This window comes from Sprattus sprattus (assembly GCF_963457725.1).
Source record: "Sprattus sprattus genome assembly, chromosome: 1".
Classification (NCBI taxonomy): Eukaryota; Metazoa; Chordata; class Actinopteri; order Clupeiformes; family Clupeidae; genus Sprattus; species Sprattus sprattus.
The window spans coordinates 58,912,611-58,939,420 of NC_137920.1; the positions used below are offsets into that span (position 1 = coordinate 58,912,611).

General features: G+C 43.3%; 3 protein-coding genes across 4 annotated transcripts in view; 1 reads left to right on the forward strand and 2 right to left on the reverse strand.

The window, feature by feature from the left end:
* cxadr (CXADR Ig-like cell adhesion molecule) overlaps positions 1-16,925 on the reverse strand; it is a 53,094-nt gene extending 36,169 nt beyond the window's left edge. Inside the window, exon 1 of the mRNA XM_080852085.1 lies at positions 16,820-16,925. Within this exon, the coding sequence (XP_080708211.1) occupies positions 16,820-16,907 (88 nt within the window). The 5' untranslated portion in view covers positions 16,908-16,925. The remainder of the gene's footprint in view (positions 1-16,819) is intronic.
* Positions 16,926-18,304: 1,379 nt separating this feature from the next.
* Positions 18,305-20,732, reverse strand: btg3 (B-cell translocation gene 3; the record flags this gene model as incomplete). Its single annotated transcript, XM_080835405.1, has 4 exons — positions 18,305-18,671; positions 18,786-19,134; positions 20,016-20,153; positions 20,560-20,732. 4 exons carry the CDS (start codon positions 20,730-20,732, stop codon positions 18,396-18,398), a joined length of 936 nt encoding a protein of 311 aa, XP_080691531.1. The 3' UTR covers positions 18,305-18,395.
* A 1,310-nt stretch (positions 20,733-22,042) lies between these two features.
* Positions 22,043-26,795, forward strand: rnf214 (ring finger protein 214). 2 transcript variants are annotated; one of them, XM_080855731.1, is made up of 14 exons: positions 22,043-22,206; positions 22,287-22,343; positions 22,630-22,770; positions 23,062-23,195; positions 23,381-23,449; positions 23,592-23,688; positions 23,790-23,878; positions 23,989-24,076; positions 24,576-24,671; positions 24,826-25,223; positions 25,831-25,948; positions 26,058-26,162; positions 26,467-26,556; positions 26,674-26,795. In XM_080855731.1, exons 1-14 carry the CDS (start codon positions 22,144-22,146, stop codon positions 26,731-26,733), a joined length of 1,605 nt encoding a protein of 534 aa, XP_080711857.1. In that variant the 5' UTR covers positions 22,043-22,143; the 3' UTR covers positions 26,734-26,795. The 2 variants fall into 2 exon arrangements, with proteins under 2 accessions (XP_080711857.1, XP_080711858.1); XM_080855732.1 differs by having other exon boundaries at positions 26,058-26,147.
* The last annotated feature ends 15 nt before the right edge of the window (positions 26,796-26,810 follow it).

The window sequence follows — 26,810 nt, forward strand, 5'->3', positions numbered from 1 at the left end:
GTGTGTGTGTGTCTGTGTGTGTGTGTCTGTGTGTGTGTGTCTGTGTGTGTGTGTCTGTGTGTGTGTGTCTGTGTGTGTGTCTGTGTGTGTGTCTGTGTGTGTGTCTGTGTGTGTGTCTGTGTGTGTGTCTGTGTGTGTGTCTGTGTGTGTGTCTGTGTGTGTGTCTGTGTGTGTGTCTGTGTGTGTGTCTGTGTGTGTGTGTGTGTCTGTGACCATGTGAGAGTGTGTGTGTGTGTGTGTGTGTGTGTGTCTGTGTGTGTATACGTTTAGGTGTCTGTCGCTATCTGTGTGTGTGTACTCCTCCAGGCAACATAAAAGCCATTTCTTAATCATTTTCAAAAACATTGTGCTTCAGACAAACTGCTCCATTGGGACAGCGGGACGGGATGGAGAGATTTGATGAAGTGCTTTTATGGAGATATCAGTTCCCCTGGAGGATGAATAGCAAGGCAGTCTTGTCATCTTCTGTCAGAACCTCTTCCATACCATCACTCTTCCAGAGGATCCTCCTGTCTGAACCCGCAGTCACTCACGCATGCACACATACACCGTCACTCGCGCATGCACATAAACCTCTATCCTTTCATAGCATGATACAGAACCTCGCACAGTGACAAACACCATCATTTAACATGGACAATCCTCTGACTGTTCTTTCAACTGAATCCTTGCACTGAAAGACAACTTCACACACACACACACACACACACACACACACACACACACACACACACACACACACACACACACACACACACACACACACACACACACACACACACACACACACACACACACACACACACACACACACACACACACACACACACACACACACACACACACACACACAGACACAGACACACAGTAATGCTACCAATCTCAAAGGTATTGAAATGAGTTTCATTCTTCTTAAAAATATTTTCTTCTCCCTCAGGTGAGGGCTGAAAACACCCAGACAGTACCACACACAGACACGCACACGTACACGCAGGTAGCAGGTGCTGTTAGTACAGCTCTGTCAGATCACTCCTGCAGATGTCTAGAGGTCTGTCACGGTCCATTACTGGCTGTGCCTGACACACAGGCTCTTTCACTTCCTACAACACCTCCAACAAAAACACACATTCACACACACAAAAGCACAAAAAAGGCGCAGACACACACACACACACGTCATATGTGGCTATCTCGTATCTGCCTAGCCAAATGTACGCACCCACCCCCCCACCCCCATACACACACACACACAGATCTCCCTCTTCTTGCCTCTTTCAATCAAGTGAGTGACAACCACAGATAGGACCCAAAGAAAGGAAAAAAAGGAATGACGGGAGGGGGGGGCACTCAATCAACCCAGCTTTGGTTAAGCAATCACGGCTGTGAAGAGACGATGGATGGAGAGATTACCCCTCCCTCTCCTCTCCTCTCCTCTCCTCTTTTTACACTCGCCCTCCATCACTCAGAGGTACTGTATCCCTCTGCGCGGCGCTCGCTCAAAGCGTGAGCGTGAGACCAGGCTTGTCAAAGCCGATAGAGAGATGCGCAGCAAGCCTGGCCCACAGAGATAAACACAGTAAGCTCCGTTTTAAGCCACACACATGCAGTGGACTGGCAGCCTGGGAAATGGTGTGTGTGTGTGTGTGTGTGTGTGTGTGAACATGTGTTGCAGAGAGAGAGAGACAGAGAACGTGTGAGTATGTGAATGTATACCTGTGTGCGTGAGACAAAAGAGCAAGATTTGCGATTTTCTGTGTGTGTGTGTGTGTGTGTGTGTGTGTGTGTGTGTGTGTGTGTGTATGTGTACAGTGTTTTCGTTTGTAGGTATGCATGACTATGTGAGTGCTTTAAAGTGTTTTCTGGCCAGACCAGCTGCAAACGGCACCCATGGGTCTGCTCTCCTACTCTCCTGCCTGCATCTGTCCTTGAAGCGGCCATTTGCAACAGCTCTCCTCTCAGAGACCTCCTTCCCCTCACCGCTGGTGTGGTGCCGCGGCTCCAACTCCCTATGGCTCCAAACCTAACTCATCTCTGCTTTAAACAACATTCTCACACACACACACCACACACCACACACACACACACGATTCTCACACTCCAGAGGAAACGTAACCACATTCAGCAGGCGCTTGGAATGGCCCCCAGAGCATGAAATCTGCCTGGGATCGCCTGCGAGAGAGAAGAGCGGGGTGATTTAGCGAGGCTGAAACCGAACCGACAGAGCCGGGGAGCCAGGGGAGGAAACCGGAGCCGACGACCGCCTGATCCCAGTGCAGCGTTGCTGTTAGCTCCCTCAAAAGCATGTCGCTTTGGATTATTCCCCGCTCACAATGAAAGGAAAGCCCTTTTGTCTTGTTTTGTGGTTATATGTGGTATTGTGGTATTATATTTCACCCACATTTAAATCATTCAATGCCACTTCCTTCTTAAACTGCCCCCCCCCAAAACAGGACGCATTCAGCTCCATCTTAAAACATCAGACATCACTCTGAGACTGAAACTAAAAAGACTGTGCTTTAAGGGCAACTCAATCTAACCAAGCGAGGAGCCGAAACCGAGACGTATGAAACATGGACGTTTTTTTTTTTATTGTTTTGTTTAGTTTCCTTCTTTGACGGCCAAACAATGGCGGGGAGAGTGAACAAAACAAGTGACTGGGCGCAGAGTTGGGATGAGTGATTGCGGTGTTGTGTTGTGTTGAAAAGCAGTCCACCCATCCATCTTAGGGGGACATGATGAAGCGTTTGCACTGAGCAGAAACATTATTTATGGGAGCAGAGAGCTTAAAAAAAAATCCCTTTTGACTGATTGAGGAGCGACACAGTGACGGAAAGAGAGAGATGCTGTGCTGAGACACCGGAGCAAAGGTGACCTGGAGAAGACGTGATATTGGGTACACCTGAGGGAAGGCTCCAGCTCCTGCCCTATATTCACATTGAGGAGTGTGTGTACGTGTGCATGTGCAAAAGGTCAAGAGAGAGAGAGAGAGAGAGGCCGAGCATAAGTGTAAGGACATAAGAATAAAAGCTAAGTGGACAGCTGGTTAACAACAAAGCAAAAAAGCTACAAAAAAAGAAAAAAAACTTGACCTTTCAGTGTCATTTCAAAGTGAAATATAACACACTTAAAATAGCCCTAACCTGAATTACCCACAAAACATGTGCGCACACACACACACACACACACACTCACACACACACACGCTAATCTGCATATCACTTAAAGCAAAGGAGAGAGCATGCTTGCCTGGGAGAGAATGACATTTGCTACGGCTGCATGGAGCTGGCGACATTAATCTCAAAATGATCTGTGGCTTTTAACTCCCCAGAGCACTGTCTCGTACACTCACACACACTCACTGAATGCAAAACACACTCCCTCAGCAAAATGCTAAAACCACAACACATGTGCGGCGACTGGTCTGACCAGCGTAAGGAGATTTTCAGCCGTGAATGGCCCAACAGACAGACAGACTGGCCGAGTTAAGCCAAAGGTGGCATACTATTACAAAGGATAATTTACAGTGGCACCTAATGTGCACTTAGCCACTCAGACAAAGCCTGATTGGGCATAAACACTCCATGTGGGCCTTAATTGAAAACTTACATGAACTCTACGCACTCCAATCGTAACAGGATCGTGCAAGTTCTATTCATGGGACTTTTCTTATAAGATCGTTTCGATTTGGGATCTGAAATTGAACTTGGCAGAGTGTCGTTTTTTAAGGCAGTGTCAGAATGCTGGCTGACAAAATACGAACATGAACACACTATATGCATAGCTACACACTGACCATTCCTCATTACTAACTGATCCATGCGCCTCCATCATTCAAATATCTAAACATCATTCTGAACACTTCTTGTACTAAACACAACCAGCACTCACAAGCAGCGGTTGTTCTCTGTAGTGTGATATAGTAGCAGAGTTCAGGAAAAACAACTCCCTGGATTCCTTCACCAATTACAATGTTACAATTTATTGGAGTATAAATGTGCACAGTGTGTGTGTGTGTGCGGGATCACAGCTTGAGTCATGTAGAAATGCCAAGTCTACGGTGTTAACGTTGGCCGTAATGTGTTGAATATGACAACTGTCACTCTCCATGCTGACGCAACGAACAGAATGACTATAAAAATAGAGGGAGTGAGTGAAAGAAAGAAAGAGAGAGAGAAAGAAAGAGAGCGCAGAGAAAATCCTGTGATATGGTCATGAATTAAACATGGAGTCCATTAAGACACTTAACAGCTGGCTTCTGCAAGACTGTCAGCTTTATTTTTTTCCCTGTAAGGAGGAAGAGAACCCGATGAGTAGACATGGCAGTGATGTCCCCTCCAGGCAGCGAGACACACTGAGCAAGCCGGCGTACCCAGTGGATCCATCACGACTCCCAGTAGAGTCAGAGAGGGAAGAGAAGAGGCACAGCAGGAAACAGTGTGCTCACATTACACCGTCCTGACAAATGTTACCATTAGTGACCGTCTTTGGGAGCGGGGGGTGGGCTGAGGGGGGTACTAAAAGCAAACAGAGCCGCGGTAGAGCCACAGCCAACAGCGCCAGGAGCACGCGGCACACTTTGAGCAGATTGCCCTTCTCCTGGGAGCATTAAGAGAGGTGGATGGAAATGTTCACAGAGAGATAGATAGAGAGATAGAGAGAAAAAGAGAAAGAGAGAGAGAGAGAGAGGCTTGGAGAGACTCATTGTTACTTCACCGTGGCTGCATGTTGAATTGCTGACAAAACCATTATCGTTGGCCCAAACGGTGTGACTGAACCATAAGCAAATGATCACTCCATTATTGTGTTGTCAAGTGTCCAACCACCCAACAAATTTATGACCAGTCAGAAATTTGGGTTGTGGGGGCTCATAAAACATAACTGAATTCAGTAGGCTGTGCATTTTGGTATAAACCTGATTAAGGTATGAGAAGAACATACAAAGCTGGGACAACACATATCATGTAATTACTGTAAGGGACGAATGCAAATTTGACACCTCTACTCTGTTAGCCTAATATGTTAATTTGTGAGGACCTCTTGCGGCTTTATAGACTTTCCACTGAAAAATGAATACATGATACGGAGTCTGCTTCACGTCTACAAGTCTAGACCTCAACACAGCCAACTCCTTTATGATTTGGCACAAAAGAATGAACTGTTAACCGTCATTAACAGTAATTGTTCATTATTGCCATACATTTTCTTTCCAACACCAGTAGTTAGCTGGCAAACAGTCCCACGTCTCAACAGCATTCTCCTTCACAAAGCCTCTGACAATAATAGACATGTCAAATTAGGGGTGGGAATTACCAGAGAGGCCATGAAGAACCCTGTAGTGTTGTAACGTTACACGAGATTCTCGGTTCAGTATGTACCTCGCTTTTGTGGTCACGGTTTGGTACATTTTTGGTACAGCAGTGGAAAATGTAAACATTCAACAGTGGCTCGTTGTGAAGTGAAGGCACTCAAATACTGTCAATAAGGAAAAAATCCATAGCAAAAATAAATAACACAAATGTCAGTAATCTCAAGAAAGACTCGGACCTGTCCTGAACAATTGGCCTCACCCTGTGCAGTGATTCAGTATTGATGATACCAGTATTGATTTTACCAGAATTATAGACAACATTCTACACTAGCCCGAGATAAAAAAAAATCCGCCACCAGAGTGGGTTTCCATTTTATTCAGATATAGGTTCTTCTTTTTCCTTCAGTTTGGCGAGTCCTCATTATCAGTTGAATCAGTAGAGCCATCTCGGAGAAATGGCCCGTCAACTCCGAGTAATTGTGTGTTTTTCATCAGAGCGATCAAAAAATCAATGTCAATCACCAAATCAATGAAGATCTGCCTATTTTGAGACTGAACAGGTGACTTTGGCCTTGCAAACTATAACAAAGATATGCTGCTGTTTTTTTTTGTACACTACTACTCATTACCACTTTCTGATCCATCTTCCCCGAGCGTATGTCTATGAAACATACGATTTGCACTTAAAATGATGAGGTCATATGTGCAAGTTGGAGGCTAGAGGCTAGATCTCTGACGGGTCACCTTTTTCGGGTCAATGGGGGAAAAAACTTGTTCATCGATCCTAGGTGTTGATTAGGGCTTAACTGGAATACAAAACGGACAAAATGCAAAACTAAACCACAAAACTATGCGCGAGTATTCAATGTTAATGCCGAGAACGAATGTTGCTACGGCGCTCGTGTTCTGTGTGCAATCCCTACATCACACTGAATTCTTTCATCCCCTTAGCAGCAGTAGCTGTAGCAAGGTAAGCTGAGGTAATGCTGGTTGCCTTAGGTCTCATAACATCGGTGGTAGGTGGAGAAGTTCTTCGAATTGTGTAATTGTGTGGATATTAGTGTCATACTCTCCCCTCTCCCCCGGTCATGTAGATATGCCAAGCTGTAGACAGACAACCAAAGTATTTTTCAAAGATGAACAGCACCTGTATTTGACACACCAGAGTGGCGCAGCGACCGCCATCATTCAGCAGCCAACACAGACATCTAACACACCATTGACGCTTGGCAGGTGCTTATTTTGTTCCCCATCTCCATGGCAAACTCAGCTGCCACTGGTGTCAACGCTGGCCTCCACGCAACGGGCTGATCTATCGAGCGGCCATCGCATTCCATGAACTCAGCCCCCTCAGTGGAATCAACTGTGTGCCACTGCTGCTGCCGGGCAGAGGCCAGTCCATGTGGGTGGACAGGTGTAAAATGGAGTCCTGTAATTAAACCTGGCCCGGCTGACCTTGCTGGGATTCAGCCAATCACCTTGGAGCCCCAGGGGTCACCTGCATGTGTAACATATTCAACCCCGTCACTGTCAGTGGGAGTAACACCAGGCAGTGACAGACGGACATACCAGACACACACACACACACACACACACACACACACACACACACACACACACACACACACACACACACACACACACACACACACACACACACACACACACACACACACACACACACACACACACACACACACACACACACACACACACACACACACACACACACACACACACACACACACACACACACACACACACACACACACGAAGAAAGAGGGAACGAGGGCACAGGTGATGTCTGCAGGTTAAGGACGAAGCAGCCAGGAGTCTGATTGAGGTGTTTTACGCTGTCGCCCGCTGGGAGATGTAGAGGTGTGACAGAGCCGAGCGGCGTTAATGCCGTTCATTTAGATGCAGGTGCTACCTGCCCTCCCCCATTAACTCCTGAAATGAAACATTTATGCGGTGGCTTTGTGTGGCGTGCTCCACTCTCACCCCCTGTCAAAGCCCTTGTGAGTTTGCAGGGAAAAAACTAATTCAAATGCAATTCACCCCGACAACAAATAAATAAAAAGATAAATAATAGACAGCCCCATCTACATTATTTATATTCCCAGGGCAAAACGAGATTAGGTTTTTTTTTATAAATGGTTCTATTGTAAAATACCATGAGATATGGTAACCCACGCTCAACCAAGCAGAAAAAAAAGGGCAGTCTTTGCGCTCTCAATCTCAGTCAATACAAATTTACCATGGGGGGAAAAAAAAGTATCTGGCATATTAATTATTATCTGAGGAAAACAAATCACATGTTCTGAGATAAACCAAGGGCATTTACATATGTATGTGCATAATTATAATTTGCCTTGATTTGACATTAGAACAGCAGTGGTTGGAATATCAATGGTTTGTGTAAAAGGGTTGGGTGGGGGTTGAGGGGGCAATGAAATGAGGCAGGGCCTAATGTTTCGCTGCTGCTAACACCACCCCCCCCATTCTCTGCTCAGTCTGTGCATATTTGCCTTCCTCCCCTGTGAGCTGACGGTCAACACTGCGTAATGTTTCTCAATGAGATAAACCGCTAAAAATGGATCCTTCAACAGCTGCTTCAATCGCCTCCCAACCTCAACCATCACACACAAACACACACACACACATAGCCTGGATACCAGCCTGAACTCCGCCCACAAAATTTTTGTTCTGGGAGATTCAGTCTGGAATCGAGTTAGTTGGGAGAGATTTAACGTTTCAAAAAGGTTGAAACGCAATCTAAACCAATCAAATTGTAAGGGCGGGCTTTATACGTTGATGGACAGATATAGAAAGAATATACCGGAATATACATCGAACAAAGATGGCGCCGTCTCGGGAGCTTAGTGGGACATATTTTATATGATTTAAGCTATCTACACGACTTTTTTATGTCTACATTGACTCGGTTAGTTGTGTATACGCAAAACGAGTGTTGCCGAGGATTTTAGGTCCTAACTAAAGCACTCTAGACCATTATTGATCGGTTATGCTAACGCGTTGGCCAAAATAATCGTTCTAGCCTTGAGTGCTAATTAAGTAACGTGAGCAGGCATATCTCAGCAGATATTGACAGCGCATTCATTTTGAAAGAGGAACAGAGAAACGCGATCAAGGCATTTGTCGATTGAAAAGATGTTTTTGCCGTCCTTCCTACGGGAGCAGGTAAAAGTTTAATCTGTCAGATGGTAATACTACGTTACGCTGATTGGTTCTAGGTATCCAATTCAGCGAAGAGGAATTTTCTTTCCTGGTTCGTTGAAACACGCCCCATAATCACAGCCCAATTGTCCGATCTCAGACTCATATTCTGACTAGAATTATGAGTATGACATCGTCAGGCTAACACACACACACACACACACACACTTTCTAAATCCAGCTCTACCCTCTGCTTCTTACAGTTCAGAAGCATAATATTTTATATCTCCAGTGTTCTTTACTAGCCTAATAATGGGGCCAGGATCCAGGCTGATAAGACAGAGCACACCACCCAAGGTCATTTTCTTTCGCCTACATCCGCCCTGTCAAAATAACACAAAAAACCCTGTAACGCTATCAGTACGCAAGCCGTGTGAAGGAGTATTAAACAACCTGCACTGACAAGAGTATTAGGCTACAGTTCGATGCCGGGAGAGTGGAGTTAGAGTTAATAATGAAAAGGGCTTCTCTCTCAAACTCCCTCTCTCTCTCTCTCTCTCAAAGTGTTCTCTCTCCTGGTGAGTGCCTGGAGGTAATCGGGAGGTTAGCAGTGCGATGGAATGCTTCCTGCTCCTCTGTAAGGAAGACAGGGGGGTGGGGGTGGTTGTGTGCAGCAGCAAGGGTTGCAGCAGCATCGGCGTATAATGCGGCTCGACGGCTGGTTTGGGAAGAGCTGCAAGCTGAGACCTTGCTGGCAGGTAGGATGAGGGCCGGCACCTGAGAACACCTGCCACAACCACACCCCGGAGACACAGCTGTCACCGGCAATAATGTCACGCGCACACATTCCCTCACGCATACACAAAGAGCACTCTCTTCGCTCACAGACAAACAATGATGTGAAATCTCCCTTTTGCCATGCAATGAAAACAAAACACACACACCCATAAAAGGGAGAGGAGTGTTCTACAGTGCTACGGAATCTACCTTTGATTTGCGGTTTGTGATTACAGCATTATTCCGACCCATTAACCGCCAACGTATCAGTGCTATTACTTCTACCCTCTCATTTAGTAACACTACATTGATATCAGAGTAAGCTCTTTCTCTCCTAGATCACTCACCTCTTGCGGAGGTTCGCTCTCCATAGCATCCTGATAAATAGATGGGAGGAGAGAAAGAGAGAGAGACCCCTTCACGCTTTACCTGGTGGTGTTACTGTCTGCGCTACTAACTACCTGGTGTTTTGTATGCGAATTCATCAGATTTGGTTGCAGCACTTTTGGTTTATCGCTGTGTTGTATGCTATAGGATGCACCTGAGTATTAACCGCAGGTTTCTTTTTTAAATCAACGTATAAACCATGATTAATAGTCAGGAAATTACAGTCATTTGTACACTCGTAATTATGTGAGCCACATACTGGGTCAGTGCATTTCCTAACAGTAATAGCACTGATAATAAAACCTGTGACTATTTTTGACTAAAAGGAGTCTACATCAGTCAGCGGAGTGCCAAAACGAGTGCTTCTGACTTCGCTTGCATATATTACCCTTTCCCAGAGGGAAATCAGAGCACAGGAAATAGGTTAGATTGCTGAGGAATGCGAGGGAGGCTTTGAAAGAGTTAATGGACCTAAACGAGACAAAAAAGGCAGCAAAGGAAAGAGAACAGTGGGGTGTGAATGTTTACCTGAGATGCAGGCTTTATGAGGAAGAATCTAAATAAGAGGAGTTGATGAGAAGATAGGAAGGAAGAACCCTCTCAACAGTGACACATTCCAAACCACTGGGGGGGTTTGGAATGTAAAAAAAAAAACACACACACACACACACACACACACACACACACACACACACACACACACACACACACACACACACACACACACACACACACACACACACACACACACACACACACACACACACACACATCTCCCCAGTTTTAATATGGCTTCCAAAGCCTAGGCTATGAAGCATATTTGTTTTTTGGTTTATCCATTTATTCATTTATTCCAGCTGTTCTGGTGAGGCATTTCTTCATGAATGCAAAACAGCACACACGTGGAGACAGAGAGACACCGGCAGCTTCGGAGCTCTTTATCTCTCTATTACTTTCGCCTCTCTCATGCTGGAGCTGAGATCTGTTAAGGGCTAAGTCATCCTCAGTTCAGAAGGTTCTTACATAACTGCTGACTGGTGTGATGTACAAGGGGAGAACAGCAAGAGGGTTTAAGGCAATTCTATGGAAGTGCTTGGCACACTGTACAATGCAACCCACACTACCATCCCAACTTATTCAAAACACCCTCCGTTAGGCTAGTTTACAGACTAATTCTATGAGAGATGTGAAGTGAATACATAAAACACAAGACCTCTTAGAAAACGACGACAGATGACATCTAAAGGCCACTGATCTTCCAGAGAAGTGGGGTGAAAAGAGGCTATTTCTGTGAAGAACCTAAGAGCGTCATGAAACCCTGAGCTCCAGTTTTAGTGTCAGTTCGAGGTGTATCCGTCATGCTGTCCATTACTCCTCATTACAGCGGAGGGGCGTGAGGCTCGGGGGTGATGGATGTGCGACGCCTTTTATCTTCCTACCAGCTGGGCGGAGCGATACCACTGGGATGACTGATGGAGTGAGGAGGGTTTAGCGATGGCATTGTGACCTTGTGCTTATCGACGGAAAACTTGAGTGGGGGGGGGGAGACACAAGAGAAATTGAGAAGGAAAAAAAACAACACAACAATGAATCGATAAAAGGTGGCGAAAGTTCGAGAGTAGGCAGCGTGCGTTTTGTTCCGTGTCGCAGCATCCTCTTCACGTGTATATCCTCTTTCAATATCACACAGCATCATGACACACCTGTGAATCCTGACCACCCACCACAACCACCACCCCCCCTCATCTCCCATCCTCTCTCCTCCTCTCATCTACCCTTCCTGCAGAGTTTGGCGTGAAGCCAGCGAGGGGCTGATGGCGAGGCTGATGTCTCTCCAGCAGGTAGCTGTGAATGAGGGGTGGAGGGGTATGAGGGATGGGCCGTGCATACAGAGAAGGCCCCCTGTTCTGCCGGAGCGATAATAAAAAGAGAGGATGAAAACGGAGCACAAAGCTGCCAGGACTGCTATTAATCCTTATCACCGCTTTTAATGACATGCAATCGCGGTCCGTCTTAATGGTCCACTCACTCTCCAAATTGAAAATGAAGGAAATAAAATAACATGTGCATGCATGGGGGTAGGGGTGTGCGCGCGTGTGAGAGTCTGTTGGTGTGCTGGGCAAGGTTAAGACCCAGATCTGTGACGCACAACAAACACACACACACACAAAATACACACACACACAAAACATACACGCAAAACACACACACACACACACACACACACACACACAAAGTTAAAGGAACAGGAGCAGACGCATTGCCTGTACAGCTCTGGCATGTTAAAATATTAAAGGGGGTGCGGTGTTGAATATTCATGCAGCCTCACACATCATCTCAGTGGAGGACAGACGGGGAGGGCACTGCTTCGGTGACACCCCTGCCTAACGCTCTAGACCTCAGGGCTCAAATGAGCCCTCTGCAACAGGAGATCGTATGCAGGACAGCACACATCTCCAACTAAGTCTACTTACTACGTTTTGCAGTGAGTTCAGTGAGTGCCATTTTGCAACATCATCTGAGCAAACGGGTTGCGGCGAAAGGGCTTTATCTACACAAAATGGCTTTTTCTATGGTTTACATGTGCATGTTTTTGACAGTAGGTGCTTGAAGTTTACTGAGACATAAAGGTTTCTGATTTGTCTAACTGACAGATATAAATTAGTCATTCTCAGCACTGGAAAAATAAAGGAAATGATATCTAGTGTTTTCCACCGATGACAAAGTGCATTTACATCTTTAACTAAATACAGGCATGAAAAGCCCAATTACGAGGCTTGACCCGACATTTGCGTCACTTGCTCCATGCCGCCCATGCGCAGTCCACAAGTCTGTCTAACAAAAATGAAGCGGTAGTTTCCAAGGACAACGAGCAAGTGGATGCTTGCGTTGGGTTGGAGGTGAGAGCACAGCACTGCCACTGCAGAAATCAGCGCTGCGCGGTTACGACAGCACCGCCACGGGAACGGAATGCAAAGTGGTGACCTCCAGCAGGAACTGCCTGCGTTGGGACAATGACAATCTCTCAGGTTGAGCGGTTCATTCGCCTCAAGTCTGTTTCAGTCCATCAGCCACTGGCTCCCTCACGCTCTCCCTCTTTTTCGCTCTCGTTCTGCCATTCAGTTATTTCCTCCTCTATTCTCATAATTGCGTTAACACTCACGTCCCAAAGGCAAGCGTTACAAGGCATGTTTGTGGATTTGCTCTGATAGGAAACTGTATGAGACATAATTAGTGGGGAAAAAAAACACATTTACAGCAAAGTTCACCACAATCTCAAATACTAAATACTCAAAGGTCACATACACCAAAATCACATCTCCTTGGACATTTTTGGCAGAAAACATGAAAACGCATGATGTGTACTGCAGTATTTGGAAGGATAAATGTATAAATAAAATAAAAGCAAGCCTAATAATATCCGCCACTGGAATCCTACTCTTAGTAAATCCGTCTAATTCCATCTGAAAGCTATCAGTATAGCCTGCACATAATCCAGACTAATTGTCGTTTGCAGAAATTGCAATTTTACTTGCAAACGCTTGATTGACGAGTTGAAGTGTAAATATTCCAATGCTTCGGCAGAGGTGATGAAAAGCTCCTAGGCGGGGCTCACAGTTAAAAGACATGTGAGAGCCATCCCCTGTTGGTTTTGTTTGTGATAAACAAACATTTCAAACACTTTGTTTCATGGCTCACTTCACTTGAAGTTGTACCAAAATCTGCTCAGAGAGTATGATGAATAAGGGCCATTTGTGACCAGCAGTCTCATTCATCAAAAACAGAACCATTTCAAGAGAAACTCAAAACCAAGAGGCTACCTTGAAACCCGATAGTCCTGGCCACATTTGAGAGAAATATGCTTTGTCATGTGATCCAAGACACAGGGACAAAGGCTAAGATAAATGTATCCATGAAAAAGGATGCTAAATAGGGCAACTATCTTTCCCATGACAGTGAATTCACTGTGTTAAAGGTTAATCTGAGAAATGGGAGAAACAAAGCATCATTTGAGACCACACAAAAAAAACACTCCTTTTTTTGTTTTCAACACCCACTCGCATTCAGGAGTGGATAGACTTGACACATCTAAGAGAAATACACTGGGACACACTGGGACACACAACCACACGTTTCAAGGATATCCTTGCATTGCTGTTTGCAACAGGTATCCTAGCAACGGTCGCCTGGGAGGCTGATCAGGTACTAACTGAACCTTTTGGCCTCTCAATCTAGCCAAACTAGATTAGCATTGCAAGCTCACATTACTATTAATGTGAATGTTTTCAGCCAATTTCACACTTGGTCTGCTAACACGACACATGAAATCTTTTGATACAGTGTTTATTCCATTAGATGGTACAAAGCCTACTGTAGAATAATCTATACAACACATCTATCATCTTTCAGATACTAAACAAATAACCATCTGACTAGCACTTCACATGTAAAAACATATCTGGATTACACCTCCAATAGTCACCAGTGGTAAAGGGGATAGGGAAGTGAGGAGCTGGTATGAAATGCAAACAGCTACAGCCAGTCCTGGGTTGTCTCTCTTAGCACCTGCTTACTAACCAGATTGGAGGGAGAAGGCTCCCAAACATACAGGAAATTACACATTGAACATGACTACCAAAGGGAACTGGACTAAGTAAAAAGAAATGTCAAAACTCTTGCGTGAGCACTTTAATGTCACTGCAAGTCAAAACTGGATGTTGCAAAGCGCTGGACTCTTCGGTGACGTAAATATTATTATTGGTGTGAAACAAATTTTATTATTAAACAAACGTTGCAATGCTGTTGTAATGATAATTTCATTTTACTACATTGTGTATGGTGTGAGAACACACAAAAACACAGTAGGGGGGAGAGGAAGGAAATTCAGCAGAACCACACAAACTTCACATCATTGTCTTCACTGTCTATGGCTTTTAGACAAAGACATGCATTGGAGAAGTGCAATTGTATGCAAAGCCTGTCATTATTACTAGGGGTTTATCAGTAACCAGTGGACTGGAATGTTATTGCACTGTCAGTGGTTTGTCTCTCTGTCTCTATCCCTCTCTCGCTCTCTAACCTTAATGGCCTTTTAAACTGCTAACTACAACTAGTGTCAAAGCCTGATCTGAACACTATCTATATTTAGTTTCACTTCCGGCATAAAAGGAGAGAATGGATCGGTATGGCAGTTTCTGCCCAATATTTTTCAGCTTACATCTTTCAGTTCTCCCTTTCGCTGTCAGAAGGCACACAAAAAAGGGGTACATTTAGGAACTGTAACTGCATTTTACAGCAGCCGTTTCATTGGCAATCAATATTAACAATCCATCTGCATCACTTGACATATAACCCTGAACACTTTGTCTCTCCATATGTCTTCATGCGATAGAGGACCATCTCAACAGATATTAAACCAGACAGGACCTGGGGCCCAACTGAGATGAACCCTGAGGGTCTATTCCCAATAACGGACGGAACAGCTACATTGGTAGTGGTCGTGTCCACTCCCTTCCATATACAAGAATTAAAAATCACAAGCGGAGGGGAATTTGGGTTACCACAAAAAAAAAAAACAGATGTATTTTGCACAAGAACAACACTGTGTGGTCTCGATGGTGTTTCCGCAAATTGGAATTGAAATGTTTCTATCGCTGGACGCATTTCTGAACTGCTGATCACATGAAAAGGAAATGAAACATCTACCTCTGTGTTTGAACCACAATTATGAATAGGGGCAAATAACTTGCTGGGGGAAAGGTATCAGATCTACATAAAAGACCTGTGGACTGTTGTCTTATGGAGGGGTTGGAGGGGGCGGGGTGGGTTGTTGGTCGCTTTTACTCTGGCAGATGGTAGACAAACCCGCCGCTCTTTGAAACCCGGTGAAGGATTTAAGGCGGATCAAGGCATTGTGTTAACTAGCTATCGGCGGTAAAACAAACTGTTGAAACACTCCTTCTAAAGACGGCCTGAATACCAATTAATTGAAGGTCAAAAAAAATAATTCTCACAACTTAATACCAACTAAGCCTGATGTCTGCATCATACATGAACGATTTGTTGAGAACATTTCCCACGTAGATTACAGTTTGGGCGAAATAATTAGCAATTATAGGTCTTTGGGCTATATACAATGTCATATTTTCCAAAAAACCTAACGTTAGTTATAGCCATGTGGAAGCTAGGTTCCAAGACTCAAGTATGTGATTTTTGAAGCTTCAGATTTAGCATTAAATTACACTAAAACATGAGATAAACACTGACAACGAATTTTCACAGGCAATGCCTGTTACGCCACATTCCACCAAAAACGATAAAATAAATGATCTAGCCATGTTATAAGCCAAATATAAGGACTTAGCCTTATATCAAGTTTACTGAACTCATTGACGCTAGACTAAAGAAACGTTCTCTCAATTACATGGGTTTATATATTTGTTTTTTAAATTTCCGATCATTTTAGATTAAAGGTTAATGTTTACCTGGCGTAACTTCAGTTTAAAATGTCAAATTGTATCCGAAGCATGACCTTCAGGCGTTTCACATAAATTCGTGAAATGATTTGACTGAAATCCCAAAGACACAATGGGAGGATCACTGTTATAGTATTTAATTCAACTTTCGTATTGTTTGCTAGCATGTTTTGTTGCCAATATCGGTTTACATACAGCGTCGCGTTGTTTGAACAATTAAATAAAACATAGGGGTATATAAAGAGTTACTGAAGGCTGCCTAATCACGAAGCATTCAAGTTTCATCTCACAAGAACTTACCATTATGTCAGTGTTGGGTCAACATCGAAACGTTTGAGTTAATGAACCTGTCGCATGGTCTCTGCTGCTAGCTAATGTGTCTTTTCTACCTGTGGTAACATTATACAGCTAGCTCAAAATCTCACTTGCTTGAGGATCCAATTCGGTGCGAAAGGGTCAGTAAATAAAAATACATATTTGAATCAATGAATATACAAACCCACAAGAAAGACTTAGTCTCCGGTGGCACAACATTAACTTTGTAACTCGAAAACCAGCGAACGTTACCGAACCTTGGTTAAGTTTTGGACTCGGAAGCTGGTACGTTAAGGCCAACGTTACTTCAGGAACATTACGTTACCTCAAATTGTGGGACATTCACCAAAGTAATGAAAAATAAATCTGAAGAACATACCTGCGGTGACTACTAATAGAAAGTAACAAAGTTGAAATGTCGTCAAATCCATCCCTTTTGGTTTAAATCCACGGGTTCTTCTTGGCATAAACAACACACCAACTTCGATGCCTTTTCTCTCCGACCTCCCTTTCGTTGTATTAAAACTCCGCTCCCTCTCTGCCTCAGCAGGTGGATAGAGGCTGGGATACAGACACGTGATTTCCGGAGGGTACCCATTCCCATTGTAAAGTTTGTTTAAGCACAATGCACCTTGTACGCCACCTAGTGTGCATATAAACTGGACCTATGGTATGTTTAATATAGGCTACCAATTGTCACATATTTTATGTGAATCCCATACGTGGTGGCACAGTGTTGCTGTCAAAATGCCAAAACCCTGTCCGTAACCTCTTCCTATAATCAACAAATATAGTCATAATGACAAAGAAAAAAGGAAAATCGTGTATTTCTTCTTGTTTAAGAAGGGGTCTATTTACCTACTTAACATTTCATGTTAAGGCCATAGGCTACTGCAGGCCTCTGCAGTGATGTAGGCTATGTCTGGGCTCTTACACGTGAATCTAGATTTCATGGAAACCTTAACACTTCCCATTTTTGGACAAACTAATGAGAATACCACCACTTAACCTTCCCATAACAAGATGACAAGTTTTACACATCTACAGGTCACTGACTGAGTTGTATTGATGCTATTAGCATAGTCAAAGTGAGCCTTCTGTATAATAATTTATTCTGTGAACATTTTAATACGGCACTGCAATATGATTTCACTATAAAAGCCTGCCATGTAAGAGCTTCACTTGCTGCATTTGCTCATTCTGTTATCTGATAAAGCAACTTGGCCTCTGATCCTCATTAGCCTCAGAGCATTTCATTTACAACATGGTGATCCCCAATCAAACAGTCATTCTTCATCATTACTCATTGAGTTTCCCATCCATGACAAAGTAATTGCACTTGTGCTACCACAAACCACTGAATTCGTTCGCAGAGGTTTCATCCTATTATAAGACAGCTTTTTTGAATAATGGTTTGTTTCATTGCTCTCGGTCCATTGCGATAGGAAGAAGACAGTTTCATTCTGCCTTGTCTGTCTCAGTATGTATGGTCTCTGACCTGGAAACCTTTCAAATAGATCCCACATTTTTAATTTCAGAGCCCCTTTTGTCCTCTACCTTTACAATGTATTGTTCTGTGAAGACTGAATTAGAGCTACAAAGTATAGTAACAAAAAGATATTTTCCAGGGAAAATGCCATTCTGACAGATATTTCCCAACTGAACCTGTTCAGGTTAGCAGATGCACGTTTATTTTCCATTAAAGGATTAACACCATTGTGTAAATAAATACAATACTGCCTTTTAAATATTAGTTATTGACAATATACAGACCATTATCAAAGAGCACTGATTGCATTAGACATTATACATAAATAATACAAAATCTGATTTAACAAAATACAGAATCACAATTCTCCAACAAGTCACCTAAAGTGCAAAAACATTCATGCAGATCGGACATACAAAAGTCAAAGTAGTGACTTTGATTATTTAAAAAAACGTATTTGGTCAAGTTACTTTAGTGGTCTGTTCAAATTCATCCGTCCTACAAATCTTCTTTCATTTCCAGGCGAAGACCATATTGCTGCAGTACCTCCATGGTGAGATCTGGCAGAAGGACAGCCCCACATAGGATTGCGGTAGACCGGCCTAGACAAACTATGAGGTCTGACCGGAGGAAAGGGCCTGACACGTGGGTTCAGCATGAAATAGGGTCGTGGCTCAGCAGGAGTTCTCACAGGTATTCTCCAGGAGAGTGCTGCCAATGGTTGTGGACCCTGGTAAACAACCTTAAGAAAAATAAAACAAACACACATACACATTACAATTTCACCAATTGATACCGCATGAACAGATAAATGACACATAGGCTTTGTTTTGTATGCAACTTTCTCTCAGTGTACCTGCAAAGGAGGACTTCTGTTTTGAGGAGGTGTGCAGGCACCACCACACCTATTTGGGGGTGATGAAGTGGCACTGATACTATTGTTGTCAGGAGAAGGCCTGGCACAGAAAATGCTTTTAGGAGAAGCAGTGCCATAACCTACGTCCCTCTCTGGAGGAGGGGTAGCGAAAGCACTGTCATTCTCAGGAGGTGGGGATATACAGACACCATCATCATCAGATGAGGTCTCCGAATGATAGTCAGAGGTGACTCTTTCCAGGGCACTTCTCACTTTCAGCAAGACCTTCTCATTATCATCCTCTCCAATGAACCTTGCAAGAGTAAAGGGTGGGGTGTCTTCACTGTACCTGAGAAGAACAGAACCAATTTGATTTATTTTCTCTCAGACCCAAGCACCACTTAAAGGGCAAACAGTTTTGGACCAAACATCATTTTTCAACACACAGCTTTCTGCATTATTTTATTGCAAAACAACTACAAACAAACGCTGCAGGTTGAATCTACAATGAAGCAACCCAAGACACTTTACTACAGCAACCATACCATGTCCTTAAATAATGTAAACAACTCTGCTTTGTTCTCTTCGATTCCTGTTACAGAACCTATGGGATCAGAATCACTCTCAGTGCATTTGGGTCTGCATGAGCTTTTCATCATGTAATTATAGAAGAACATAAATGCTTGTATCAATTGCTAAGCTTGATCTTCATGGAAACGGTTATAACATCTTAAAATAAAAATCATGATCAGAGGTCGAAACAGAACATAAGGTACAGTATGTGGGACTTTATGGCATCGAGTAGTGAGGCTGCAAATTGCAACCACCTGAATATGCTTCCCTTTCCAAGCGTGTAGGAGAAGCCATCTTGGCCATGAGGTGCCATAAAATAAAATGTCAAAGGCCCTCTCTAGCGCCAGCATTTTGGTTTGTCCGTTCTGAGCCAATGTAGATACATGGTGGTGCAACATGGGGGACTCGGTAGAAGAAGACCTGCTCCCTATTTAGATACAAAGGGCTCATTCTAAGTTAACTAAAACAAAACGATTCATAGTTTATGGTGATTATACACCAATGAAAACATAATTATGAATACTATATTACATTTCACACAAATCACCCTAAATCATCCATACTGCACTTTAAAGATCTATGAGAAATAATACTCACAATGCATCCAACACATCCAACAAAAAGACAAGCCATATATCTATGTGTGTAAGGACTCACCTGCAACTGACCTCTCCTGGATCCACCCAGAGGGTGAGTTCTATAGGCAAGCCTAAGTAGCAGTACTGCACGCCACTTTCCTGGCAGGCCGAAAGCAAGTCAGCATCCTTCTTATGGTGACCATTGACACGAATACACCTGCACAATTAATGATCCATGTGTTGATAATATAGTTCAAAAGATATAAATGCTCCAAGAAATGCAAATAATGATGCCATTCTTAAAGTTTGATTTTAAAAACATGTTTCTCACTAAGCTTAACTTTATTCATATTATTTTATTTCAGGTGTTTCCCCTTCAAGTATTCTGCATGAAAACCGAAGGTGCTGTTGTCAAAACACAGCTGAAACAAAATGTAGACCGCACGTTTTTATTTCAAACACTGTCATTAGGCTACTGCTGTAGCCTACTCCTAAAAGTATTTTTAGCGAAAAAAAGATAGCCTACCGAAACATTCCTGTAAAATGTCATCTTCAATTCATTCACGAAGTTACAGCAGTAGCCTAATTATTGATCGAGTAACATCTAGGAAATATTACTTCACCTAAACGCTTGGCCTTTTGTTGGGTTCTCCGGGTACCAATGACCTTTGTACCTCTCTTGTAGTAGAACTATGAGCCGTTCTACAAAGAGATCCACTTGTTCCGAATTCAACATGTCAGCTTTTTTAACCAGATTTTTCAGGAAAACCCCTGCCGCTTGGATTTCTTTCTTCATACTTAGGAAGACCTGAAAACTTTAAGTAGAGCAGATATTGACCAATTCCTGCAAATAAAAAGTACATATAGTGATCAAAAAAATAAAACTATGAAAAGCTGTTCAACTTGGTGTCAAATGTTTTTTGACAAAAAATCGTGATAGCCACATGAATATTTGTATATTTCTGATGAGCTGCCAATAAGGTGCAGATCTAATGTTGAGATCTGCACAGCTTTGTAATAAGCTTAATGTAACAGACTCAACTTTATCGTGCGGATAAACACCCAGTCCAGATGCCAGTTTTTAAGTTAACAATAAATACATTTTCAGTCTACAAGACAGACATCTCTTCTGAAAGCACTCACCTCGACATTAACCGTGTATTTCCTGCCTGGAGAAATGCGTGTTCCCAATTATGGTTGCTTGATGTTGTGGTGGGTGGTATTTAGCTGCCAACATGCAACTGACAGTGTGGCCTTCCTATGGCTCTGGCTCTGCCCTAAAGTTTTCCACCGGCGCGCCAACAAGGCGCGAAGGTTCGCTTGACTGGCTCATAACGTTAGTTGAGTTCGGTTTTATCTTTCTTTGGCAAGGATCGCCATCTACTGGCGTGGAGCAGGGATAGTTGAATGGCAGAGAGGGATACACTTCGTTTGATATGACCAATCACACACAAGTTAAAGTACATTTTAATTTAAAAAAAATATATAATAGAAAAAAACCTTTGAATACAATTTGATTTGCATGATTTCAATGTCTTGGTTGAAGATATGTAACGCACAAGGGGCACTATGATTGTGAAGGAATGTGCGTGTGTGTGTATCTGGTTTATGGTGGTGCGATGAACAGCTCTCGGACATTTAGTTTGCATGATTTCAATGTCTGTGCTGAAAATACGTAACCAGGTCTGCATAGTGTAGCAGCGCGCATTTATTATTGTATTAAGCAATAGGTCTATGGTTGCAAATATTGTAAGAAATAGTGCATTGTGTGCTTGGTTTTTGTTTGTGTAACCCTAGGCAAGTAGGTCTGTGCTGATTTTGAAATATCAGCTATCCATTTATTGAGGTTGGCATGATTATACTCACGTAATGTGCTCATATAGCTGTATGCATGTAACCTTTACAAAGCACAAGATATTACAGTTTAGTAACTTAAATATATTATTGGATTTGATTATTTTAAAAAGCATTTAATGAAACCCCTGTATGTGAGAGTAGCTTTTTTGTACTCTTATTATGGCGTTTTTAGACCTTTCACACGGAAGTTCACATGTCCCAGAGTTACCGCATTAATGCACAACACCTCGGTCACCCGAGACAGTTTTGATCCTTAAACACTATTTCATTGTTATGATTGCTGGTCCGAATCTTGCCTAAGATAGTTATGCTCTTGGCCACCAGCGACAAGTTGTGCGGTTAGCTTTAACATGAAGAACAAAACCGAATTGACATCGTCAGCCAGTCCTGAAACAGACAAGGAAGTGCTCTCGGTAGGAATGCGTGAGATGCCATACCAAATTCGCTTACATGTAAACTCACAGACAAACTGTTTACTGTTGTATTTTCATAGGGTTCCCTAATGGAAGACAAAGCTGTCAACACTGACCCGGATTGGGAAACTAAGATGGTGACTATTTACATGTTGGGCTTTATAACTTCTATAACTTCATATCTACTATACATAGTGGGGTTGCAGGACTAAAATCTCCCTAATGAGTGTAATGTCTATCCTCTAATCTACACCAATACTATCCCGTTGGGCACAGGCATAACTAAGAGTATTTAAATTATAGGGACTGATCTACCCAAAGATATCAACTATGTCCAAGTCAAAGAGTAAATCGAGCAGCTATTAAGCCATACACCTTGCGGTTATTTTTTTATTTATTATCTCTTTCTCTCTGTCCTCATAGAGGTTGCTGGAGGAGGGGACTAAGATCCTGACCCATGAGTATGAAGACCTCAAACATCAGCAGGAGGCTGGAACTGTTTACCATAAAATGAGAGTCAAGAACTTAGAACAAATGATCAATGCCGAAAAATGTCAGCATCAGGTTAGTACACACTCTGTGTTTTTGTAACTGTTGTTTCTTCAGTCGTTGATTGACCCAATGTGTTAGTTATGAAGGCCACAAACGAAGTGGTCATTCTGATTTTCACCGTATAGGATTTGGATGATAATTAAGCATCAGTAATGTAAATGCAAATATGCAATAGTGTGCATAGGCTATAGCCTATGTGTGCCTTCTTCAGTTGTAAGAGTTTCTGATCTCTTAATTTTGTCGGTGCCCTCTCTTTGTTGTGCCTGTTGGTTGTGTTCTTTAAACTCAGTCTATATACCGCAGACTCTTCTGGAGAAGTTGGATTCCATGAACCTGAAACTAGAACATAGCAAGAGAAAAGCAAACCAGAAGAAGTTCCTTGCCAAACAGGAAGAGCTCCTCACAGAGTTGAAACAAGTAGAGGAGAAGGGGAGAAGGTAAAAACTATTTCAAGAAAAAGGAATGCAAAAGGAAATAGGAAAAGACTTCTGACAAATGCAACTGCCAAATAAACATGGAAATATTTTCTGTTTTACTGGGTAGTGGATAGAGGTAAAGAAAATTATATTTCTTTTGGGGGGGGGGGGATGCCACACCTTGCCATTTATTTGTCTCTTATCAGTCTGACAGTGGAGCTGGAGGAGAAGGAAGAAGCACTGGTTAAGCTAGAGGGAGAGCAGGTACTACAGAAGTGAGTATCGGGAGATACAAAGGGTTTTACCACTGTGCATTGTATTGCAGAGTTGTCTCAGTTGTTTTAAATATAAAAATACTTTCTTTACGAGTTTAAATATCTAAGAAATCTACGCATTGTTTTGTGTGTTCACACATAGAGAGACCTGGGAACAAGAGATAGCTGATCTTCAAGAAGAGAGGGACAGACTAAAGAAAGAATTTGAAGAGGGCAGCCGGAATGCTCTGAGAGAAGAGGTGAGTTTTTTACATATTTTATTTCTTCAGTTTTCACACACCTTTCTGAGACCACACGTGTCGTCATTTGAGTCACCTGCTGTATGTTGGTGTGTGAACAGATAGAAGCACTGGAGTTTCAGAGAGAGGTGTACATGAGTGAGTTTGAAGAATGGCTGGCCGAGGCTGAGAAACATATTCAGTCTCTGAGGTATGCCACATGCTTATGTGTTTGTCTGTATGTGTGACATATCATTGGCTTATAATTTGATGGGCCATTGAATTTGCCACGTATTCTCTCTGCGTGTCCAAACTGGATAGGTTGAACCCATCACCAGAATATCTGCACCACAGCCTGGAGTGGGAGAGGAAAGTAGCAACGATCCGGAGCACTGTGTTCAGCCTACAGGTGAGGATTAAATTGGTGATGGTCTGTGGACTGCATATGAGCTGTGGAAATGTGTTCCATGTAAGAAAATGTATTCTTCTTTAAAAAAAAACAAAAAAAACGTTATTTTAATGGGCCTCAACTTCATAGCAGAGCAACAAACTTAAGCTTTTGTGTGGCGTGTGGGAGCATTGTGCTGACCCACTCTAGCTTATGCCTAGGGGCTTGCTCATGATATTAAATGAGCAAATTGATTTAGCCAAGTTATAACATTAGCTTTAGTTCATGCGCAGCAGACTTTGCTCATTGCCTGTTGCCTGCAATGAAAGCAGGGCCCATAATCAGGCTACTGTTCTGTTGGGTGTGGGCGTATTTGAAAAGGCTTGTAGGTTTGTTAGGTGGATTACTCACCAGGCTTGGAATTCAGTTGGGTCAGCTAAAACAATGTGCTGTTATACCGCTATGCAGTTATGCTAAGTCAGTGTTTCCTGCCTAATGTTTTCCCTCTCCTTTGTTCCAGGAACATTTTAACAAGATGATCCAGCAGATTCAACAGGGTCAGATACTTGAGGACCTTCCCACAGTTACCCTTCCCCCTTTACCAGAAATCCCAGTGGTAAGTATTTTAAGACAGCACAGCTATTCCTTTAAATTGTGGTCCGCAGCGCTTGACTGTGGATGAACACAGGGCAGCCTGACATTAGGATGTGTTTGTATTTGTTCCTCGTGCTCATCCCTGATTGCTCATCCCTCTATGTTCACCCCCGTAGCTGCTCTACTTCTCCCAGCCAACCCACGTGGTCTCAAGCCAGCCCTATGGTTTCATGGCCAGACCGTTTGCACCCCAGATGTCATCTTTCTATTCGTCCCCTGCCCGTATGAGCCATGTTGGCCCTGCATCACAGTCCAAAGCCAGGCCAGCCTTTGGCCCAGGCGCCCCAGCGGCACCAGCCTCGCACCCAATGTTCCAAGCTGCACACCCTGGCATGGCACCCTCAATCAGAGGCCTGGCTCCAGGGTATACCGGTGCCGCGCTGCAGAGGCCTGTACTGAAGACGACCACCACGCCGTCACTTGCCCCCCCGCCCCCTGCTTCTGCTACTGCCCAGCCTTCTCAGCTGGACAAGGTGCTGCAAATGTTGGGCTCTCGCCTACCAACAAGGACAAGGTATGTCTGACTCTTATTTGTGGACATCCTCTATTTAAATTTGTTTTTAATTTTATTGTATTATTATAGTTAATTTCTAATATGTAGGCACTCTGAGATTCTTTGGAATGAAAAGTGCGTTAAAAATAAAATGAATTATTATTATTATTATTATTATTACATCCTGTTTGGTTTCGGTGTTTTTCTGTGTGCTTGTGAAACACATCAACACTTACTATTCACACAAAATAGCAATTTCTGTCAAGCAAAGTAATGTTGCAGTCGTTAGACTATCAATAATGTCATATTTCCTGAATTGAATGTTTTAACAAGTGGTGACCTCCATAAAATTCAAAGCCATCTCCTTCTTGGTGCAGGTTTTTGATACATGTACAGCAATATTTGGGGCCTTTTTTTGTGGTGTTCTCCACAACATGACTGGATCTAGACAGGACTGATTTAATGTCTCGAAGTGCAAAAATAATGTGAAGTACAAAGCAAAGTCATTTTGATTAAATTGTATGTTCAGTTTGGTCATGTAAACACAACCCATAGTTTATCTTGCACTGACTGTCACTTTATGTCACTCTGTGTCTTGTCTCTTTCCCTTATCGCCTGCGTCCCTCAGGGCCGAGATCACCGTTGCCCTGCAGCAGATTAAGTCTGCACGCGGCACCTTGGCTGGCATGGCCATGGAGGATCTCTGCCAGCAGGTGGCAGAGCGGCTGGAACACAGCCAGAAACCTGTGAGGATTTACTCAAGTTAATCATCACACACACACACACACACACACTCACACACACACTCACACACACACACACTTTATCCGTTTCTCCAACTCCTCTGCCCCTCAGGTGATGACACCTATTGGGCATCCACCTGTTGGCGTCCCCCCTCACCTGTCTAAGCTACAGCAGCCCTCAAACCTTCCACAGGGTGTCCAGGTACCATTTCAACAGGTCAATGTCTCAATTACTTGAAGAAAGTCAGGCAAATCAATAAATGCAACTGTAATTGACTAAATGTCAAAAATGTAACTCTTGGTCCTTCCTAGTAAAATGTATCTCTACCTCAAGCAGGTTGTGTCCCATTTACAATAGTGGCATCTTTACTGCAGGTCCATACTTAGCACCTCAGTTAATAACATATCTGTGTTGTATCTCTGTGTGTTTGGGTGGGTGTGTGTGTGTGTGTGTGTGTGTGTGTGTGTGTGTGTGTTTGCCCCCCCCCCCCCCCCCCCCCCCCCCAAACGCCACCCTTCAGCCTGTGGTTAGTTTGTGCTTGGTGTGCCAGGGCCATGTAGATGAACGCAGCCAGTATAGAATGAGATGTTCTCACATCATTCACACACAGGTGAGAAGTAGAATCCCTTTCTTACTATGCCTTTACAGAAGACTGTATGTGTGTATTCATACGCAACCTTACAGCTCAGGGTATTATATGTTAATGTGTTTCTCTGTGGCCTTCTAGTGTGTCCGTGTTTGGCTCCAGACCGGTACGAAAAAGGAATGTCCCATCTGTCCAGACTAAAGGGCTCTGCATCTCACACACACACACACACACACACACACACACACACACACACACACACAGAAATATATATACGT